The following is a 21578-nucleotide window of genomic DNA, read 5'->3' as shown; positions in this document are numbered from 1 at the left end:
CAGTTAATAAGTCCTCGTGTTAATCTGTATGACTTTGTTTGTGAAACGACTTGTATTCAGTAGCAAAACGCATATTACATTTCGTCATATTAAAAGAGATCACTTCGCAATGCATTATCTGTGTCGCCACGTGATCAATGATTATCTACTGTAGAATTAACGTTTAGATATGAATATCATTAAAATCTTTCAATGAGATGATGACATATAATAGAGATTTTCGATACGCTTTCAACAATATTGATATTAATTTCGACGATATTAATCAGAAATAATTGTTGCATCACTTTCATGAAAAATTCGCGACAAATATTGAAGGTTTACATTTTATTGGTGCATAAAATTTACCACTTATTTCCTATTAACTCATCAAGGACATATTGATCGAAGTAAATGTCAATTCCGGTAAAGAGAAACTGTCGATGAAGAAGCTTACTTTTCAGAGCCATTCTCTCACGTATTTTGAATTGCCAACGGAAACTTAAGACAATTTATCTTTTCAGTCGTATGATTAAGTATGAAAATGAAGAATAATGAGAATAAAGATAATGTCTTCTAGAATTCTCTAATAAAAAAAAATGCATTCCGATAATTAATTAAAACGCAGAAAACAAATTACTTTGCTTATACTAGAAGTGCCAAGCGGTCATTATTGATTGCTTCCATTTTTTAAATTAATATTATATTTTTTATGCAAAAAATAGAATTCTGAAATTTTTTGACTTTTTGAATTATGTCCTTGTATATAATTATATTAATATAATTATATTATGTCTTTATATCGAAGTATTTGACTTTTCATCACTTTTTTTGTTTTCGTAGTAATTTATTCATTCCTTTCATTAATGAATAGAAAACGTATTTCTAAGGCACAATTATCCGGAGAGGCTATCAGTACTGCGTTGGTATTTTTAAAGTACATATACGGGCAGACTATCAGCGCTGTTGCGATAATCATTCTATCCTTGTTTTATGTCTAGACATTACGTCTATCTAAAGATAGAATGTAATGCAGTAAGCGCCGACAGTGCATGCTTTCCCAATGCACCTTTGTTAAACGCTATTTTTGAGTGATGACTTTGTTCCTAAAATTTTCTACGCAATTGTAAATGAAATAAGAACATGATAGTGCATTCAGCTCCAATATCGCAAATATGTATTTTTCTTGGCCGAAGTGTTTCAAGTTCACCGCTAACTAAGAGAACAGTTATGCAACCTGTGCGAAAAAATTACTTCTTCGAACGCAACGTACGTTGTTATTTTTTTTGCAACAGTATTTCGCAGTGAAACAGTAGCATACACTCACATTGTCATGTTAAATGGTAAGCAATTATATGTTGATTAACATGTAGTTGACACATGATGTATATATGTCTCGTATTATTTCGCGTTGTTGTTGGACGTGTAATTTTGTGAGAATCGCAATTACTCTCGAAAGAGAATATACCGATCTTTTTATATTAAAAAATTTTTTATCTCTGAAAGTGATTTAAATTTAACTTGCTATAAACCCGATCGAGAGAGCACTTTGACATTTTCCTTTAAACAAGCATCAGCCTCTCGAGAGTCCTCGGTTTCTTTCTTTCCTTCCCAGTTTCGCAGAATACAGGCGATTTAAATCGAATAATTTCGAGACGACTTCGTACTCCTCGGATGTTAAATGTCAATCGAAGTTACGACGTAATTGTCCGTTCTGGCTTAATCGCGTTTTGAAACCGCTGCGTTTTGAAACCGCCGTCGCGTTTCCTTTGACGATCAAGATTGCGCCGTGAATGCTGATCCTCTCCTGTCGGATTAAATGCCGCATCTCTGCTAAACGGGTTTGCGGAGTGGCATTATAACGCCATTGAGCGCCGCGCGCAAGCGGGTTAATAGGTATAGTTTAATTTATCGGTTGTCATCGCTCGACGGGAGCGTCGTGGGGAATCCGCAAGAGCCGAGAAGATCCGGATGCCTCGCATTATCGAAGAGCTCCAGGGATGGCGGCGAGCCTCGTTCCAAAGTTCCAGGCAACGCGCGATATAATCGACAAGTAAGACGTCTCGTCTTAAGCATTTAAAAGATATTCACCGTTTCACCGTATCTACGTTCTTGATCGACGACAATAGATCCTACATCCCAATGAGGCGAAACGCAGAAGATGTTCAAGCCGAACGGCAAATCCAGGAGGGCGAGTACGATCCCTTCGCCGATCGCCCATCCGCACCTTTGACCTCGTACGTTTTGTATCTTTCCCTTGATTGTCAAAAGGTTTCTTAGATCATCTATGATTTGATACATAAAACTAATAAGCAAGCTAGCAATTTGCAGGGAATTAAATTTCTTGAAAAAGATCTTATTAAAATTTAAAGCGCTGGAACAAGTCATGAATTATTTATAATTTCTTCTGTACATATACTATATAATACATGACCAATTGTTCATAAACTGGCACTTATCGCAATTGACGTATCCAGAAAATGATCTCAGAATAAATTATGATAATATAATTTTTCGGTAAATATACGTAAGCTGATAAGAGGTATCAAAGCTAATATCATATTATTAACACGATCTTTTTAGCCAGGCACACATGATCTTAAATCATTGAAAAAAATGACTCTTAAAATCGTATAATAGCCTATTCATTTCTGAGTTCTATCTTGATTATTTCTGATTATAAGTCGATTGATTATTTCAAGAGATTGATAATTCGTGTTCGTGTAAACTTTTGAAGATCTAAAATGTTAAAAGCTTAAGTTGTCATCGTGACCAAATTATTGCAAAAAATTATTATGAAATGAGAATTAATTATGAAAAATTATTATAAAATTTTCGAAACGCTTATCGCTTAGAACCATGTCGTTCTCATTTTCAAAATTTTTCGTGAAATCCGTTATTTAAAAAAAAGTTGTATGTATCAAAATTTCAAGAATGCCAAGATAATTAACAAGTATAGTACAATTATATATATATATATATATATATATATATATATACATATATTCATAATATATATTATATAAAATATTTGCCAAATATATAAATTGCGCGGAATTGTACAAGAAGCGTTTGTACGCAATAAAATTCCACAAATTAATAAAGATTAACGGTTGGATTAACGATTAAATATTATCTTGTTTATTACAATCCGGTTATCCAAGATATCGGGACGTAAACAAACAGCAAGGCACTTACGTATATTCGCGATAAAACTGTTGCAGAGATTTCGCCGTGTTCATGCATCTGCTGAAGTGCGCGATCGGCACGGGCATACTCTTCCTGCCGCACGCCTTCAGGAGGACCGGCTACGGGTTCTCCATTGTCTGCGGCACCGTCATCGGCATGCTGTGCATTCACACGGCCGTTATCATCGTACGTGAGACACGGGCAATTTTTTCGATATCAAGTGTTATTGCTAGCGTTTAAAAGAAGAAAACGATAACAATTAGCGAGAAGCGAAAAAAAGGCGCCTCTCTTGTTTATGATATTTGCCCTTAGACCGTGATGACTCAATTGTTTGCGAATCGGCGTCACCGATGAGATAAGCCATTAAACATAGAGAGAAAGGAAAAGGAAGGTCCGGTCCCGCGCGGAGCGCATCCGAATACAGGCGGGCTCTCTCTTTCTCTCTTTCTCTTTCTCTCTCTTTCTCTCGGTGTGCAGGTGCAGTGCTCCCAGGCGTTATGCAGGCGTAATCGCGTGCCCATGCTGGATTTCGCCGAAACGGCGCAGTTCTCCTTCCAGGCGGGCCCGGAGAGGATTCGAAAGTACGCCAGGCTATTCGGCGTAGTTACCAACGTGATCATTTGCTTCGTGCACTTTCAGGCCTCCGTGATATACATCTTGTACGTGGCCACGTCGTTCCAACAGGTACGACACAGTAGCGCCGCGATATGCTATATGTTATACCCATGCCGGAAGTCGAAACGATAAAGCGGCATCGTGACGTCCGTTCGGCGATTCTTATACGAATGAAAATCCTTTTACGGAGGGTATCCCCGGAACAACCGCGACCTCAATTTTAACGACCGATTCTTTGACGAAACCGCAGTCGACTCTCTTTCTTACGGCAACAGAACCTTCGCATCCATCACCGGCTTGTATCCGGAAATTATACAGCTCGATGTTTCAGTTAACCAAAGACTGAAGATTATTATACTTATATATAGGAATTTTATTAAAACTTATAGATTGCATTCTCTATTATATCCGCGTTGGTCTTATACCACATATCTGTTTATTGCTGCAAAAAATGGCAGAGATTAAAACGTACAGATTGCAGAGAGATACGATAAGGCGAAATTTCAGGAAATCGGATATCGACGAGAATTGCGATTACTTGCATTTTTCACGAAGACGTTTTCACTCGTCTTGATAGACTCTCGAATATCTCGGATTCAGAGGTAGCAAATTACAAGAATTAGATAACTTCATGCTTTGGCGGCTTTTTCCAGGTGATAGAATTTTTCGCGGATCTCGAGATGGATCCGCGCGTCTACATCGTCATCTTCTTTCCCTTCACCTGCGTCCTGGGCTTCGTGCCGAATCTGAAGTATCTGGCGCCGTTCTCCGTCATCGGCACCTTCTTCCTGTTCCTCGGCGTCTGCACCGCGCTCTACTACTTCCTGGACGATGTCCCCGATCCCCGTAGGCTCGACGTCGTGACGCAGGTCCTGCCTGTGCCAATGTACTGCGCCATTTTCCTGTTCGCCCTGCACAATATGACCCTCTACCTGCCGCTGGAGAACACGATGAGGCATCCCGGTCATATGCCGCGCCTGATCGTCGCCAGCACCTCGCTCAACACCGTCATATACCTGACTTTCGGCTTCCTCGGCTACAACAAGTACCCGGACGCCTGCGACACCGTCATCAAGAACTTACCAATGGAGGAGACGTAGGTGGATTATTTTCTGCCTTGCGAAACACGCCACCGCCTGTCCAGATTTAATTAATACTTTAATGTTGAACATATTCGACATATTTCCTCTCTCTCCTTCCCTTTCTCTTTCGACCAATTATAGTTAATTAATAGTTACTTATATTTAGTTGAAAAACTGCTGGCTTTACGGATCAAACGAAATATTTGAAGAGAATTACATCAGTCTCTTTGTGCAAATAAAATTTGTTATTTGCCGGGGATTGCAAACAAATCGTTATCAAAGGCAATTAAACTGTTCATCAACTAGTTAATTGTATTAAGTTAAAAAGCCGTTAGCCTCACGGGGCATTCGCAAACGAAATATTTGAAGAAAGTTACATCAGTTTTTTTATGCAAATAAAATTTGTTACTTGCCAGGGATTGCAAACAAATCGTTATCAAAGGCAATTAAACTGTGCATTAACATGCGACAATCGGTAAATATGTCGGCTGTCTGTTATACATGACAGCTGTATAATTAACATCGCGTAATCGGTGATCGCAGAACAGGATGTGCTTAACATTTACGTTTTCTCTATACATGTCCAGTATCCTCGATTCGCTTTACATGTTCCGTGTACTTCTCGTAAGAATCGCAAGAATAGACGACGTATATATCCACACGGCGAGACCTTCGAATAACTTTAAATTTAACAAAAGCGAAACGAAGCAGCCAACCGTATAGTAAAGAAATATATACGTAACGTACGTATCGTGAGGGTCAGTTTGACCGCGCGTAAACGTGAAGGACTCAAGTCTGACTCTCAAACTAGTTTAACCTCACCGTTGAATTATCACAGTCATTGCATCTGGACAAAGCGAGTTGACGATTTCACGTATCGTTAAGCGCAATATATATATATATATATATATATATATATATATTGCCGCAATGTTCTAGGAATTGTCCGTTCGCAATTCATTAGGTTTACTTCACGAGAGATACCTTGATCGAGAGATACCTTGATCTCGCATGTACATATTATTATATATCGGTCATTTAATCTACACGTAATAGAGCAACGTTCTGCATAACTATTAACTAGACTGCTAGACGTAGCTTATCTGACAACTTTTGTTATGGAAGCTCTTCCATGATCATCGAGTTGCATACATCGATTATAGACAATAATAAAGTCATATTACATGCACAAGTTCCCATGACGCTGCTATTGCGATTTGAAATTTAAATTAATAATGACACAACATTTCCGGGTATAAGATAATCAATGTTTCTTCGCCGTAATTACAAACGTATGAAATTATACCGTAACATTTTAATTCTGATTATGAGCGTCAATCTAGATTTCCCTCCTTCGATATAATTGCGCTGTGAAGTGTAAAGAGAAAAGGAAGGAGAGAGAATATCACTACCGTATCTTAGATCAAAAAGATTTGTCGCCACGATAGAATCGTAGATTCGTATCGATCGCAGACGTCTAAAAAAAAATTGCAATTCACGCCTCCTAGCCGACCTGGCCGCCTTATGGCCCGTTTCACGCTACATTTTGCAGCCTGGCCCAAGTAGTCAAGATTGCCATTTCCTTGTCGGTCCTGTTTACCTTCGGTTTAGCGTACTACGTCCCGATGAGCGTGCTGTGGCCCTTGATCCGCTCGAGAATCGCCACGAAGAGCTCGCTGCATCAACGTCTTTACGAAAGCTCGCTCCGTTTAGGCGGCTTAATCGGCACCAGTAAGCGTACCGAGCGATTACGCGCATTACGACGGCACGAATGTCGAATGTAATTGCCAGGAAGTAACCCGTCCTTGTCCTTCTTTCCGGCTGTAGCGCTGCTGGCCATCGCCGTGCCCCAAATGGTACCCTTGCTGGGCCTGTTCTCCGCCTTGGGCATGTCGACGATCATGCTGCTGATACCCATACTAATCGAGACGACGACCAAGTGGGCGGAAGTCACGAGGACGATGCTCGCGAAGAACATCGCTATTTTCATCGTGTGGCTGCTGATCTTGGTGCGACTTTTCTTAGACACTGCACGAAGAAATTTATTTCCGATTGCATAAAAACTTGACAGAATTAGTCTCACTTGAAATTTTTCTGGTTCAAGACTAGCTTTTTCTCAAGTTTTTATAATAATTTGTTTAGATCGAATTCCCGCATGGAATTCTTTAATGAAATTCTCCGAAGGAAATACTAACATTGGCTTTAAGATTTAATCAGTCGTGAGGTCGTATCGGGTATACATAAACATTGTTATTATTTATCTGAGACAACAACTACGTTTTAATAAGAGCGCCGTAATCTTTAGGTGATGCAATGCTCGTTTGTGTTACTTTACAGATTTTTGGGACGATAGAGAGCACCTGGTCAATTGTTAGAGAATACAGAGGAACGAAGCAAGAAGAATGTTGATTGATAGCCTGTCAAACTTGAAAGACACTTTTAGCACAAAATTATGCTTCCTGCGATAATGTCATTCGCTACGCAAAACAGTCTGATGTCACCTGAGGAAGCGGAGAATCATGTAGTATAGCCACAAAAAGAACGAAGGACTCGCCGCGGAGCAGCGAAGCGAATAATGAAAGCGGAAAAATACACGAAAAATCTTTATGACAATTAATCCTCTTTGACCGCATTTGCTTCCCCCCTCCTCGCACTGTGTGTGTGTGATTCTGTGCAGCGGAAAGAAATGTGCCGCGCTGATCGCGTTACGAGATCATTTTCAGTTTGCCGCACAAACCGCGTATATAAGGGTGACGTTATCTCGGTCGTTCTTTTCCCGCGATTTTCTCGCCTCTGAATGTCCGAGATCAACGTCGACCGATGCTGACCGGTATAATACCCGAGGGCCCTTAATTTCCGTAAAGATTGGAATGTGGCACTTGCGACATTCCGGAGGGACACCTTCAATTTCCCTCGACCGCCGCCGGCGCGCGTTTACGTAACGCGCTCGGCGGCACGGCGAAGTTGCACGCCGCTCGCGATGTGGAACAAGAGCGACAGGCCTACAATGAGAAACTGCACCGCGGCGCAGCGACGGTCCAGAGAGAAGGTGGGAGACCCCGTCGAGAGGACCTCTCCTTGCAGGAGGACGAAGAGAGACGGCGAGAGTGCGGGCGACCTGCGGACGGAAGGAGACCGAGGATAAGGTGAAAGGGAACGCGACGCGGAGATGCGGAGGCGCGAATCGAGCTGATCGCACAGTCGAATAACCAACGTCCCTATGGATACGAAACGCACGAGCACGGCTACTCGGCATAGTATTATTCAGGAGTCGGAGGTGTCGACGATTTCTGATCCGAGCGGCTCGTCTCGCGTTCATTTTCTTTCTTTTTTTATTTTCTTTTTTTTTTTTTGTCGAACCTTCGGACTTTAAAGTGCCGTTAATCAATTAATTACGCGGTCGCCTGCGCTCGAGCGAGGATAAACGCGCAATGGGATAGAGAAGCGGAAGCGGTACCGCAAGGTGGAGGGAAAAACGTGAAAGCGGAAAGTAATTCGACGGTTACACGGTTGATATATAGCGCCGTCATATATAATTTCGGATGTTGCATTAGCGGCTGAAACGACTGTTCATTCACTGAACTCGCAAACCTTGAGGTATCTCATAAAGAATGTTATTTTGTAGATATAATTCACGTAAATATTTGTTTTCGAATATTTTCATGATTATTTTGCACGCGTCACGTTCTATATGTTCTGTATTTATCTGCACAATATTTCCAATTTTGTAGTTTCTAGCTTAGCTGCTAGACAATTTCTTTTTATATATTTGTGTTTATCTGTGAAATTTATACGACGATTCGTCAATTAAAAAGTAAAAAAATTAAACTACTCTCCGTCTGCTTTTTTGTACTGTGATTATAACTGATTAAATGTAAATCTAGAAAATTATTTTACTTAACTCTTCAAGCAGTGCTAACTTGTGATATTTAAATCGTTTTTGCAACATAAATCATCGTGCGAAGCAATTTTTGCCCATAATATTGAGAAGCGAATCCCATTGGCTTTAATTTCTGCCAGACCAGATTATCGTGCACGCTCCGAAGTAATGTCGAGTCGAGTACGTTACATGCTATCACTATCTACTCCCTCCCTTCCTGGTGTACTCGCACGAGTGAGGAAGCTCGTGCTCGCGGTAGTCACTCACGTGTATTGACTGTCCGTATATATATACCTGGCTAACGCCAAGGAACTTGCCCAGTCGTGTGCGGTCTGTCACCGTTTCACGTTTAATTTCGACTCGTTACTCCTCGCGTTATTGCCACCCCTTCGTTTCCCTCGGTGGCAGACAGTGGAAAAAAAAGGAGCCCAGCACCATCGACGACAAAATCGGGACGACCAATTATTTACTCATCGTCCCGCGTTCATCGACCACTCATCACAGACGGATAGAAGTCATCAATCTTCCGGATGATTACGAACACTGATAAATCCGTCGTCGTGAGAATAAACCCCGAGACCGCACGACTGCGGAAACGTCAGCGATAATTTCCGATGGAATCCAAGGACAGCATTCACAGATGAGTTACTAAGAGTTCAATTTACTCTCGAAAGCAATTTATTGCGCGAAATTCTCTTCATGGTGGAGCCACGCACGAGTTTCCATCGTCATCGAAGTGAAACCCATCTGATCGTCCCCTCGCAGCGCGAGCGCGCGATCCTCGAATTACTTTCAGTCTCGGCGAGAAATCCGCGCGATGTAGATTCGTGACAAGGCACAATGATCACCGTTTAATTGCCTTAGGAGATAATCGCTCGGTCATTGTCTCTTTGCGCAACTACAGATTGCAGGATCTGTCGGGATTTGTTTCGGATTTTTATCTGGGGGTTTGTGAATCACATCTGGATGGCTTTAATGATCCATCAATAAATCATTATCTCGTCGTATTATAAATGTAGCCTTTGTGAAAAAGAATAAGGCAGAAGAGTACGAGATCACGGATATAGAACTTACAGTTCCCGCTCTCGATCGGAATTTCACGTGAGCGCTTCGTGCTTCCATGAAAAGGGGGAAGCCAGAGAGAGACGGAGAGAACATAGAGACCAAATTGGGTATATAGACGGGAGTTTAAATCAAAATACAAAAGTAAAACGTCAAGTTGAACGAGAGAATCGATATTTCCATCCGAGCCGAGTGACAATGGTCCGAAGGATTCGGTGATAACTCCAACGTCGTACGAGAAAGAAATAAACGTCCTTCGTAAATCAAGCATCTGCATTTGTCCAAGTCTTCCATACGTATAAGAGTAAGTATGACTTTAACGTACACTTCGTAAGCACGTCTTCGCAAAAATTTATGAAAATATACGTTAATTATTTAAATTGTTCGCTCCGAAGGTTGTCGCGACGAATGTTCAAACTTACAAATGACTTATTTACGCGAGAATTGTCAACAAGAACAAAAAAAACAAAGTAGTTCTGCATCCTATAACATGCTAACACTCAAGATTTCCCCAACTATAAAGTCATAAAAACGAAAATAATTATTTTTATACAATAACTTTATACAATATATAAGTACCGCAACTTTTGTAATGTCGCATAATTGAATGCTATTTTGTCTCAATTTTCTAACTTTAATGATACTTTTTTTCTCGAATGGTTCTTTGTTGCGTGTACAACTGGTCATTAAATGTTGCAACCTCTTTTTTAAAAAAGTGCAACCTTTTATGACTGGCTGTGACTTTAAATGTGTTACGCGCCGCTGCTCGGTAAGTTATCAACATATAGGTAATGATTTAATAAATGATAGAAAATGACGTAAATACGTTTTGTTTTTCGTTTAAAAGATCGTTGATTAATTAATTTACTTGCGCGTGTCAGAAACAATTGGCTGTGTTCAGCGGAAAAAGTAACTTTGCAATTGTAAGATATTTTTAATATGATTTGGTTCTTGCCTTTATGGTTTCTCTTGGATGTAAATGTATAAATCATATTCAATTATATTATATTATAGAATCTTACAAGAGTTGCAAAGCTGCTTTTTCTGCTGAACGCAGCTATTACAGACATATTCTCTCAATGATTACATACATACATACAAACATACATACACAGATTTGTTTAAAATCTTTACGAGATTATTCCATTGAGTCTTTACGAGAAAATTTTAACGGCCGACTATATGCCAGAGTTGAAATTGCATTGCAAAATGTTTGTAAAGTGTTGTAAAATCTAGAAGATAATTTAAAAACAATTAGAATGCCTTACTATTTTTGTAAACGCAATTTCTAAGAATTCATAAAAATGTTTTATTGTCCCATTTTTTATAACATATTTTAACAATGCATAAAACACAAAACAAAACGTTTTTTTTCGATTGTTAAATACTGTACAGCTTAATGATTTTTCTGAAGTAATTAAATATTTCCGAGTAAAAATTATTTCTGGTAAAAACGGTTCTGGTTCGACTTTAAATTCATCGAAAAGTCTTTTATTCAAAATAACAACAATGACGCATGCATAATAAATCGTATTGCTGTGCTACATTTACGAATAATGGTAAGCATTTATGAATATAATACTATGCTAATATTTGCCAAGAATATTTGATAGAGCGACGCGCAGCAGTTACGTGCAATTAATCTTTTTGTAAATGAACATTTGTATCAGGGATAAAGAAGAGAGACTGTGAATTTAGCTGATGTGAGCTAAAGAGAGCGTTAACAATCTATATTGTATGCTCGACAAACGATGGATTTAAGGCACTGATTTTAAGTGATTCTGTTCGATGCGCATTTGCTCCGTCGTTAATATACGATGAATGACCGATCCGATAAAAATGATCCGAAGAACAATATTTACATATTTGTACTAAATATCATTGTAGATATTTACATTGTTATCAAATATCGGCTATCGCGCAATGGAAGTGACGTGACGAGACAATCGGACGCGAGACCTTTCAATGTGCAATAAGTTTTGAAAGATACGTTGAGATATAATACTTTACACACTGCATCAACTTACTGACTAGCTAAACAAAAAAAAAGTAATCGCGTCATCAATTAATTATTATATTTGCAATAAATTATTGAAATATAATGCAAACATTAGACCGTTCAATGCAAATAAATATATATTTAATATAAATGTAAATATATTTTACAAGATTTTTGTAATATTATCGACAGCTTTTTGTGTAAATAATCCTAACTTGTGAAAATTAAAACGTCTCAACTGTTATATTTTATTTTTTGCCGTGCAAGAGAAAAATAATAATAAAATGTGATAATTTCGAAATAATGGCTGCCCGTGTTATGTAAATTGAGTACTTCAAATTATTCTTTAAGTCGTTTTTAAATATCAAAAATAATTTGAGCTCGTAGAATGCAATAATTACACCTCGCTACAAAGTAAAATAAAAATTATAACGATAAAAAATAACGAACAGTGGATAGAATTCTTTCGAAATCGCGCTGGGAATAATAAGAGCTACGTGGCCACTTAATTTGATCCTTGATATATATTTATCTATAAGACTTCTGCGAAGTAATCTAGAACTAATTTACTGATTAATTTATAAAGAATTGTTACGTATGGCAAAATATATCGACAGATATCTTGCTATGTCATGTCTCTCGATGACGTATTAGTGTAAAAATAAAAATATTATCTAACACACTTCTTTTTGGAGAGAAATGCTTTCCCTCACGTTTTTTCGATATCATCAGAGTTATAGTACGCTAAGTATTATACACGTTATCAGAAAAATTAAAACCCTTTAATCAAAGCAGAACTCTAATCAAGTTACTCGTACACAATCTTACACAATCTTTTATAATCGAATTTAATTATTATAATTTCAAAATATTAATAAAAATCGTATAACAAATTTGAAGACATAATCAATTACAATATATATTCTTGTGGATATAATACATATAGACGTTCTTACAATCATTGTTATAATTACGATATTAAACCTTTCGTTATGACTTATGAAACGTTTGATATTCTTTCAAGGTTTCCACCTCCGCAAATTGCAACCACAGATTGTCCTTGCGTACCCTCTTGACATTATTCTTCGTGGAATATTTATGAGATGTATGTTTCAATTGCGCGAGTCCTTCCCGACGTTGAAGTCTCTCGTATATGCGTTACGTGTGTACCCGCTCAAACGATCAAGGATCTTCCGAGAATCCACGATCGTACATTCAGATCCGTTTGTTACCATCGAGTGAGATCATTCGGAGTGCGTACGTTGTTCGCGTAATGTCGAGTCATTTTCCTCGCCGCTTTTACGTAAAATGGCGAAAGCAGATCAATAATCGGTCGCTGCTATCGGCTGGCTGCAATCTTGAGAGCGCAGGGGGCCCTCTTACACAACGCCGCGCTTTTTTATCTCCCATTAATTTCCCACGCGAATCTCGGGTTGTCCGTCGGGTCGCAATCCACGAGGAATTTTCGTCATCGGCCGTCGAAACTGCGCGCATGGTTTTTACTGGCGAACAAACTTTGGAGAAACTTTTTAAGAAAATTGGTCAAGGTGAAGCATCATATGATGACGTCCATTTGTCAGATTTATATCGTACATATACGTGTTAGAACCGTATTTCTTTTTACGTAACTGACCACTTTTTGTCGATAGATCTCTAGAAATTCGCACCTCTTGTTGCTGCTCCGTTTTTCACGCTCAAATTTCTTTCGTCATTCTCGTTATATATTCGCCGTATCTCGATAAATCAAATCCGATAAAATTGATAATCGATAATAATTGAGCGCATGCTGCCTTGAACTAAATACTGCGATTCGCCGATAAACTTTCAACCAGTTTTTCACAGATCTTATTATTGCCTTGTCAAATTTTTGCAACTGATTAAATAATACGATATTCGATCTTTTTATGGATCGCGTTTCTTTATTTAAAGAATTATTTTAATTATAATGGGCAAATTAAAAGTGATATATATCCAAGACTTTTTTACAGCGTGTTATCATAAAAAATAACTTCGCGCAAAGAGAAATTCGCGGATTTCTCATTCAACAAGTATTTGTTAATATTGACTCATAGCTTTCAGGAGCAAAAAGAGTAATATATCAGTACTCACGGTGAAGTAAAACGTGACTTGGCTTTGACTTTAGTATTTCCTCTTATCAAAGAATGTCAATAATACCTACAGCTTTATCAGTCTTTTTTTTCCGTGACGCGTTACGCGGACGTAGACGCGAGTGTAAAGACTGGACCAACATAATATCATTGATAATATCGATATGAATTGAAAGATATCGAATTGAATACAGAAAGGAAGTTGCAAGCATGTTCATCCTTTCGAAAGCTTCGCAAATTGTTATACTGACTTAGCGTAAAAAAATCGCGGTCAGCGTTTGTTTGGCTGATCATTTTTCATATTTACAATATGATACGGCAATGAGGAAGCCTTCCGTTTCCTAACAGCATGCTTAATACGATAACACTTATCTCATTCAATGCGCCGGCAATTCTTTTTATTCCTAATTATAAATTAATCGCTTTTTCGACAGCTCAACGTACATTAACGAAAATTACAAGACGAAAATGATAAGAATGTTAATGTTGAAATGACGCACTTTTTGTTGTTATAAGGAATAATTTCTAAGTTTATTTCTATACTTATACAATTTTATCCAACAAATAAAATTGTATATAAAATTGTGAATGAATAATTAGAACATTATTTATTTATTTAATTCTGTAACAATTAATAAATAAATAATAACAATTTACTCTTTAATTATTATTAAATCATGACACAAAAGTGAATTAATATATGTATTTAATAATCAATTTTTCTCTGTCTTTCTTTTTCTCTCTCAAGAAATCTCATGTAATATTGTTACTCTTACGACAGGATCGCCATGGGTCGAGCGGAGAAAGAGCTGTCGGGCAATCCTATGACGGAATTTAGTAGCAGGTACTTTCGCCATATCATTAATATTCGATGCTGTATTATTTGTACAATGACCCAAACAAAAAAATATACAAACATTGATTATAATGTGAATGTTCGCTGATCGTGTCGTGAAGATCTCGCTGATATTGTTCATACGCGATAACAATGCCAAAATCTTATCGATAATAATTGAATTGTGCATGATCGAGGGCTTTCTTAATGAGCATAGTCATTCTTAAGCGATAAGCGTTAATCACCGATAACGCGGCTTCTGTATACGCAGTGTCTGCAAAAGTAATCGTTATTGATTAAGAATAATCGTTGTGGAATGCGATCGTATCGCGATTTTACGCGGAGATAGGAAGCGCATTGTATAGACTTGGTTTTCCTTGTAACACTTGATCGAGATAGTCTTAATTTTTGTTAACGTTGTCACACATGGTGGGGTCGCTAAGTGATAAATGATACTGCATAAATTTTTGCTCAAGATTCTAAAAAATGTTCTGTCCGAAATTAACACGATACCTAGTAGAGCACAATTCTAGAAATCTTAGAATTTAATACATTATGAACATTATGATATATAAAATTTGCAGTAAGAACAACATGACTTTTCAGCGAAACAAAATTTTTTTTTATGAGAGATAAAATATTGTTACATATTTTGATATTAATCTAAATGTTACATATTTTAAATATTACATATTTTATTAGCAAATGTTATTTTTTAATGTAGTTATAGAAATATAGAAAATAATAAATAGTATAGAAATGTTATTGAAAACACTAATTCCGAATATAATTTATATTTATATTATTAATATAATATATAATTATATATTAATATATTAATGTTTTGAGATAATAACAATATGAATATACGAGCACATAAAAAATATCATGAAAACAAAGAGAGCATCTTTCTTTTACAAATATATTTATTTTTAATGTCCCGTTAATTCCATCCCTAATAAAAAAGAACTACTAGTGCAGTAAAAACACTACTGAAATGTAGTAGTGGCACTGCTGGTATAGCAATTGTACCGGCAGTGCCACGACTACGTTTCAGTAGTATTATCATTACATTAGTAGTACACTACATTAGTTCTTTTTTACGAGGAATGTGCATATGTTATTACAGTCTTTCCTTATCTTGTATTCTGTATTTAATGCTTTGTATAATAATAATTTATTCTATTTTGCATTTCAGTACGAAGATAGCACCGAATATCGGCGAATATAAAGAAAAGGATGAATTATACGATCCTTTCGAGCATCGTGATAAGCGCAATGCGACCTCGTAAGTTTCATTCTAGAATTTAGAATCTTCATCGACACGTGTCAAGCAAGTTGACATATATTTTTCATATTCTGACGATAAAATACTGTGCATTGCAACATTTTGTCTTTAACATACATTAACATTATGTTATTCAAAAATATAAAAACGCAGTTGCTTATATAAATTGCGAAAAGCAGTCATTTAATTATCAAAATGCGCGTTAATGATTTTAATACATTAGATAATAACGACAATAAAATACATCTTTTCACAATAGAAATAAATTTATTTACATTATTTAAATAATAAAAACATAGGACATTATAAAATATTACATTGGAGAAATTAATTATCTTATGAGAACAATTAATTTTCTTGAGAACAATATAATTTTATGAACTCAAGGTTCGTCTATTCTCACACTAAATAAACACAATTCATTCTCGCTTAATTAAATTTAATTGGCAATATGCGTAACTTTCTACAACCGGTTGCATTTTGCACGTAGCAAAGGAACAAACATCAGTAACTTAACGTTTTACCATGCGTTTCAGGGATCTGGGCGCCTTGGCGCATCTCCTGAAATCCTCTCTGGGGACGGGAATTCTGGCTATGCCGCACGCGATAAAGAACGGCGGGTTAGTGTTCGGCGGAATCGGCACGATCATAATCGGCATGATTTGCTCCCATTGCGTACACATACTGGTGCGTACGTCTCACGTGCTCTGCCGGCGCACCAAGACGCCGCAGATGTCGTACGCCGACACAGCGTACGCGGCCTTCCTTTGTGGACCGAAGCCCGTCAGGCCTTGGGCCAACAGCAGCAAGATATTCGTGAACACGGCGTTATGCGCGACATACGTGGGCGGCTCGTGTGTTTACGTCGTGTTTGTTTCTAAGTCCCTGCAGCAGGTATGCATATCTTGCATAATTCATCACAAAGATCGTTTATCTATGCTAAGCCGTGCTTGGCACAGCTTATTAATATACATTTTTTGCCTTATTCCGTTATAACTTACATAGTTCCTAAGTTTAGTAAAATTATGCAATCTAATGTAAGTCTAATGAGTACAAAATTGTTTTACATACTTTTACATTATAACTACCATTTAGCATGTTTATTTTCTCATTATTTACCATTTAAATATTAGGCATTAAGCATTAACCAGGTTAATTACATGAGAACTAAGAGTTGACATTTTCAAATTAATAGCTGAAAGCCCTCGTAAAAAAAAACTACTAGTACAGTAAAAGCACTGCTACATTTCAGTAGTGTTATCACTAGTAGTTCTTTTTTACGAGGGAGTACTTTACAAAGTACAACTCAAGGTTATTTTAATGAATTGACCGATGCTCTGCAATTTTTACGATTTCGCGATATCGAATAAGTGTTTTTTTTCTATACACAATAGTTATTACACTTATTAATCAGCAGATAACTTTAGTTCAGTTATTGTTGGCGAAGCAATAACAAAAATATATTTGATAATGTAGTGATAATAATTGATAATTATCGAGTAGTTTATTGGATAGAGATTTTCCAATAAACTTGTAATTATTGTTAATGTGTGATTCTTATCGTTTATATATAATATAAAATTTTTCTTTCGCTAATTGCTCGTAATTACTGATTATATTGCAAACACATTCCAGAATCATTATCTTATATCTACGTTGATTAATTGATTGACACTCCACGATTTTTATAACTGTTCTTTAAGTTACGTAAATAAGTCTTGCTTTTGTTCTTGTCTTTGAAAATATATAAGAAAATTATATATTATAATTCAAGTTACATATAGTGCAATTGATTTCAATTAGAAGAATCTAAAACTAGAATTCGTAATAATTCTGACTTTTAAAACAGAAATGTGGATACGAAATTATGAAGAATATAAAGCATTAAATTTTATTATTTAATAATACTGTAATAAAAAGAAGGCGTCAAATTTCGACTTTTATTGCAGACATCACTTGAAGGTTTGTTTTTTTTCGAACGAGCAAGTGCCCCATCTCGCTCGTTTTTTCTTCGTGAAACTGTATCGCGATATCGTTTCTAACTTAAAGATCTAATCGGAAGACTAGATGTAAATACGTTAACTTTAACAGATTAAAGACACTCTTGAAATTGTGGAAAAATGTCAAAAAAACGATCACATCGCCATTCCATAATTAATTCGCGTGACCGAATCGATTTTTTGCATCACTGCAGTGCGTCTCGTTTTCTTTTCAGATCGCTGAATACAACAGCGGGAGGCCCATAAACATGCAATTATTCATTTTTTCGCTAATCCCGGCACTGGTGTTACTCGGTCAGGTGCGCGATTTGAAATACATGGTGCCGTTCTCGATGCTGGCGAACACCTTCATGATGACCGGCTTCGCGATCACGCTCTACTACATCTTCAGCAATAGCGACCTGCAATCGTTCAAGAACGACAAGCTGTTCGCCTCGGTGGAGCAGCTGCCCCGTTTCTTCGCGACTGTGATATTCGCCATCGAAGGTATCGGCGTTGTAAGTTCCAATTGTTACGATGACGATTAGTTAATATAAATATACGTATATAAATAGCTGATCGTCGCGGCTCTTCATTGGACCGGAAAAAGAATAGCATGGAATATGAGAAATAGTTTGACGTAGGAAAACAAAAAACTGTTGCATTTACAAGCAGATGAATTCGAAAAGTAATCGCGTCTCTTTCGCGCATTTTCCTCTTTCGAGCCCTACTCGAATCCGATACGATTGTGATTCGCAGGTGATGCCGGTGGCGAACAACATGAAGCAACCGCACCACTTCCTGGGGTGTCCTAGCGTACTCAACGTCACGATGACGATAGTCGTGAGCCTATACGCCATGATGGGGGTGTTTGGTTACCTCGCGTACGGCGAGGATTCAAAAGCCAGCATCACGTTGAATTTGCCAACAGAGCAAGTGTGAGTGCGGGAGCATCTCCCTTTTGCTAAATGCTACTTGCCGTTTTAACACATGCGTTGTAGACGTGATGAGAGTAATTAATGTAATGTTTTAGTCTGGCCCAAGTGGTGAAGGTCCTCATTGCCGCGGCCGTTCTCTTCACTTACGGCCTACAGCTCTTCGTGCCGCTCGATATTATATGGAATTCCATGAAGCACTTGTTTAGCCATAAGTACGCGGCCATTGGCGAGACGGTGATGAGGATATGCATCGTTATGCTAACAGGTATAAAGTGCTTTATATCATTCGGACGCGAAGTTAAGCGGCATCTACAATGAGACTTAAGACTTAAGATTTAAGAAAATTGACCAATCATATATAGTCGATTATTCATCTCATTGTAGACGATGCTTTAATCGCTACTTGTGTTAAATTCAGTTAAATTTGAGTAGCTTGTAAATAGAAACAAGTTCAATCTGGGCTGTACATACACAAGCAAACGATTAAAATGTACATCAGACGAGGAGAACGTCGATTGAATTTTAAGAATATAGATATGTAAAAATTTTTCGACGATAAAATATTTCGGCTAGAACACGAAGTGAGTGTTATTAAACGCGAATAACCGGTTGTCGCGGGCGTAGGTGATTTTTTTACCTGATTGGAAAGGATAACAGAGAATAGAAATAGTTTCGATACAGGAAAGCAACTGTTGCTTTTATAAGCGGATGATTCACAAGTCGTCTGCATCGTTCGGCGACTCGTGCCTTCTTTCGTACCCATAAATGGATCTCTGGAAAGGACGTTGTTTTTAGAAGGATTTACGGAGTAAACATAAATTTTTATTTCACAGATTTATCTTCTGGAATGTTGTATCTTACACACTATAAATTTTCTCTTTTTTTTTCTTTTTTTTCCGGACTTTAACAACTTTGAGGCGCAAATTATAGGCTTAAATTTAAATAGTAATGTGATGTAATATTGCGAAGAAATATTTTTCAACTTTTTGTCGAGGGATTTGTGTTACGTGAGATACTACTGATCTATCACGATTGCAATAACGAGTCCAGCGAAATGGTTAGATAGTCATCAAGTTATACTTAAAGAGACGGCGTGTTTTTCATACCAACGGGCCTCAAAGAGTTAACGCCGCTTTCCCGTAACCTTTTCCGGTTGTGTTTTTGCCGCGATATTCCAGCGATCGCGAGACGGAGAAACCACTATTAAGCCGCGATGAATCACGCGTTCCCGGTAGAGAGGAGGTCGGTCGCAGACCCGATCGGGGTGAGCCGTATGAATGATCGGTGTCACCCACTTACTCCAAGTGCGTGTACGCGTGACGCGCCTTTTTGTTATCATCGAGTGCACCGAGAAAGAAAGGAATTGCTCTGCCCGCGCGGTGTCTGCCTGCTTCGGCTCGGATCAGTTCTTTCGTTCGATGCGATAGAGATTCGGCCCACTTTTTTTGCGTCGCGTCCGATTCGATTTCTCATTGTTGCGGTAGATTTTTTCGCCCATTAGGAACTTTCGATTAATCACATAAACATGTCGTCTGCACGAATATCTAAATACTGCGAAAAAATGTGTAGTTTGTTTACAGCTTTCTCGCTTATTTTTCCTTTATTCGACATTTGTGTAAAGTATAATAAAAATGTCATGCTTATCGATGGCACGATAACTAAGATCATCACGGGATTAGAGTGCTCGAAAGGAGGAGAGTTGCCCCCCCCCCTGGCTTTTTTTTGAAATATAGATAAAATCGGACAATTATATATCACTCAAAAAAACGGGAAAGATATCAGCTGATATACTTTAATATTTTAAAATACATGAGATGAATATTATTACTATTGTTGAGAATTTTATTTTTTTTAATGTAACTTTTCGCGCTCAGACAAGGTTTCTTTTTAAATACGTGTGAGCATCTGTAAATGTAGGGTAAACATAAACATTAGACGTTAGCGATGGTCATAAGACTCATAAGATTATATATTGATGCCTTCTCCTTTTTCAAAAATTTCTTCGGGATTTGTGGTCATAATTAAAATATGTATTCTGTATACGTTTAATATGAATATGTGAGCTTCGATTCAGGAAGGTATAATGATTGATATACTTATATGGTACATTTCGATTCCTTTTTTTTTTACAGTGGTCATGGCGCTGTTAGTGCCCGAATTGGATCCATTCATTTCTCTAGTCGGTGCAATATTCTTTTCTATCCTCGGCATCAGCATCCCAGCCGTCATCGAGACGATCTCGTGCTGGGAAAGCCATTTGGGCGTCTTCAAGTGGCGGTTATGGAAGAACTCTTTGCTACTTATATTCTCGCTATTAGCGTTAGCATTCGGTTCATGGATCTCAGTGCTAGATATAATCGAGCTTTATAAAAAGTAAATGTAAATTTTAATATTTTATTTAGCGTTTTATTTCAATTTCTTATACAAATGGAACTCCAGTGTCGACAAGAAACGCAACGAGGTTTTTTTATAACGAAACAACTAATTAGCGCGATACGCTTTTACACATTCTCGTTATTTGCGTTTGTATTTGACTCGTGGATCTCAGTGTTAGATATAATGAATTATTATAGTTGATAATAAATTTTACTGAGTTTACTGTTTTATTAACGTCTTTATACACT

General features: G+C 37.5%; 2 protein-coding genes across 3 annotated transcripts; both read left to right on the top strand.

The window, feature by feature from the left end:
- Positions 1–74: 74 nt before the first annotated feature.
- LOC105449193 (proton-coupled amino acid transporter 1-like) lies at positions 75–7482 on the top strand. The gene is made up of 8 exons (XM_011688199.1): positions 75–2032; positions 2109–2216; positions 3204–3354; positions 3646–3852; positions 4437–4879; positions 6418–6596; positions 6693–6874; positions 7203–7482. Exons 1-8 carry the CDS (start codon positions 1980–1982, stop codon positions 7272–7274), a joined length of 1395 nt encoding a protein of 464 aa, XP_011686501.1. The 5' UTR covers positions 75–1979; the 3' UTR covers positions 7275–7482.
- A 586-nt stretch (positions 7483–8068) lies between these two features.
- Positions 8069–21560, top strand: LOC105449191 (proton-coupled amino acid transporter 4). Of its 2 annotated transcripts, XM_011688198.1 has the most exons (9): positions 8069–8462; positions 8886–10111; positions 14696–14758; positions 15948–16037; positions 16574–16931; positions 18253–18534; positions 18776–18954; positions 19050–19219; positions 21087–21560. In XM_011688198.1, exons 3-9 carry the CDS (start codon positions 14703–14705, stop codon positions 21329–21331), a joined length of 1380 nt encoding a protein of 459 aa, XP_011686500.1. In that variant the 5' UTR covers positions 8069–8462; positions 8886–10111; positions 14696–14702; the 3' UTR covers positions 21332–21560. The 2 variants fall into 2 exon arrangements, with proteins under 2 accessions (XP_011686500.1, XP_011686499.1); XM_011688197.1 differs by having other exon boundaries at positions 8069–10111.
- The last annotated feature ends 18 nt before the right edge of the window (positions 21561–21578 follow it).

This window comes from Wasmannia auropunctata, unplaced genomic scaffold (assembly GCF_000956235.1).
Source record: "Wasmannia auropunctata unplaced genomic scaffold, wasmannia.A_1.0 LD336076.1, whole genome shotgun sequence".
Lineage (NCBI taxonomy): Eukaryota > Metazoa > Arthropoda > Insecta > Hymenoptera > Formicidae > Wasmannia > Wasmannia auropunctata.
This window is presented reverse-complemented; position numbering and strand designations above follow the sequence as displayed.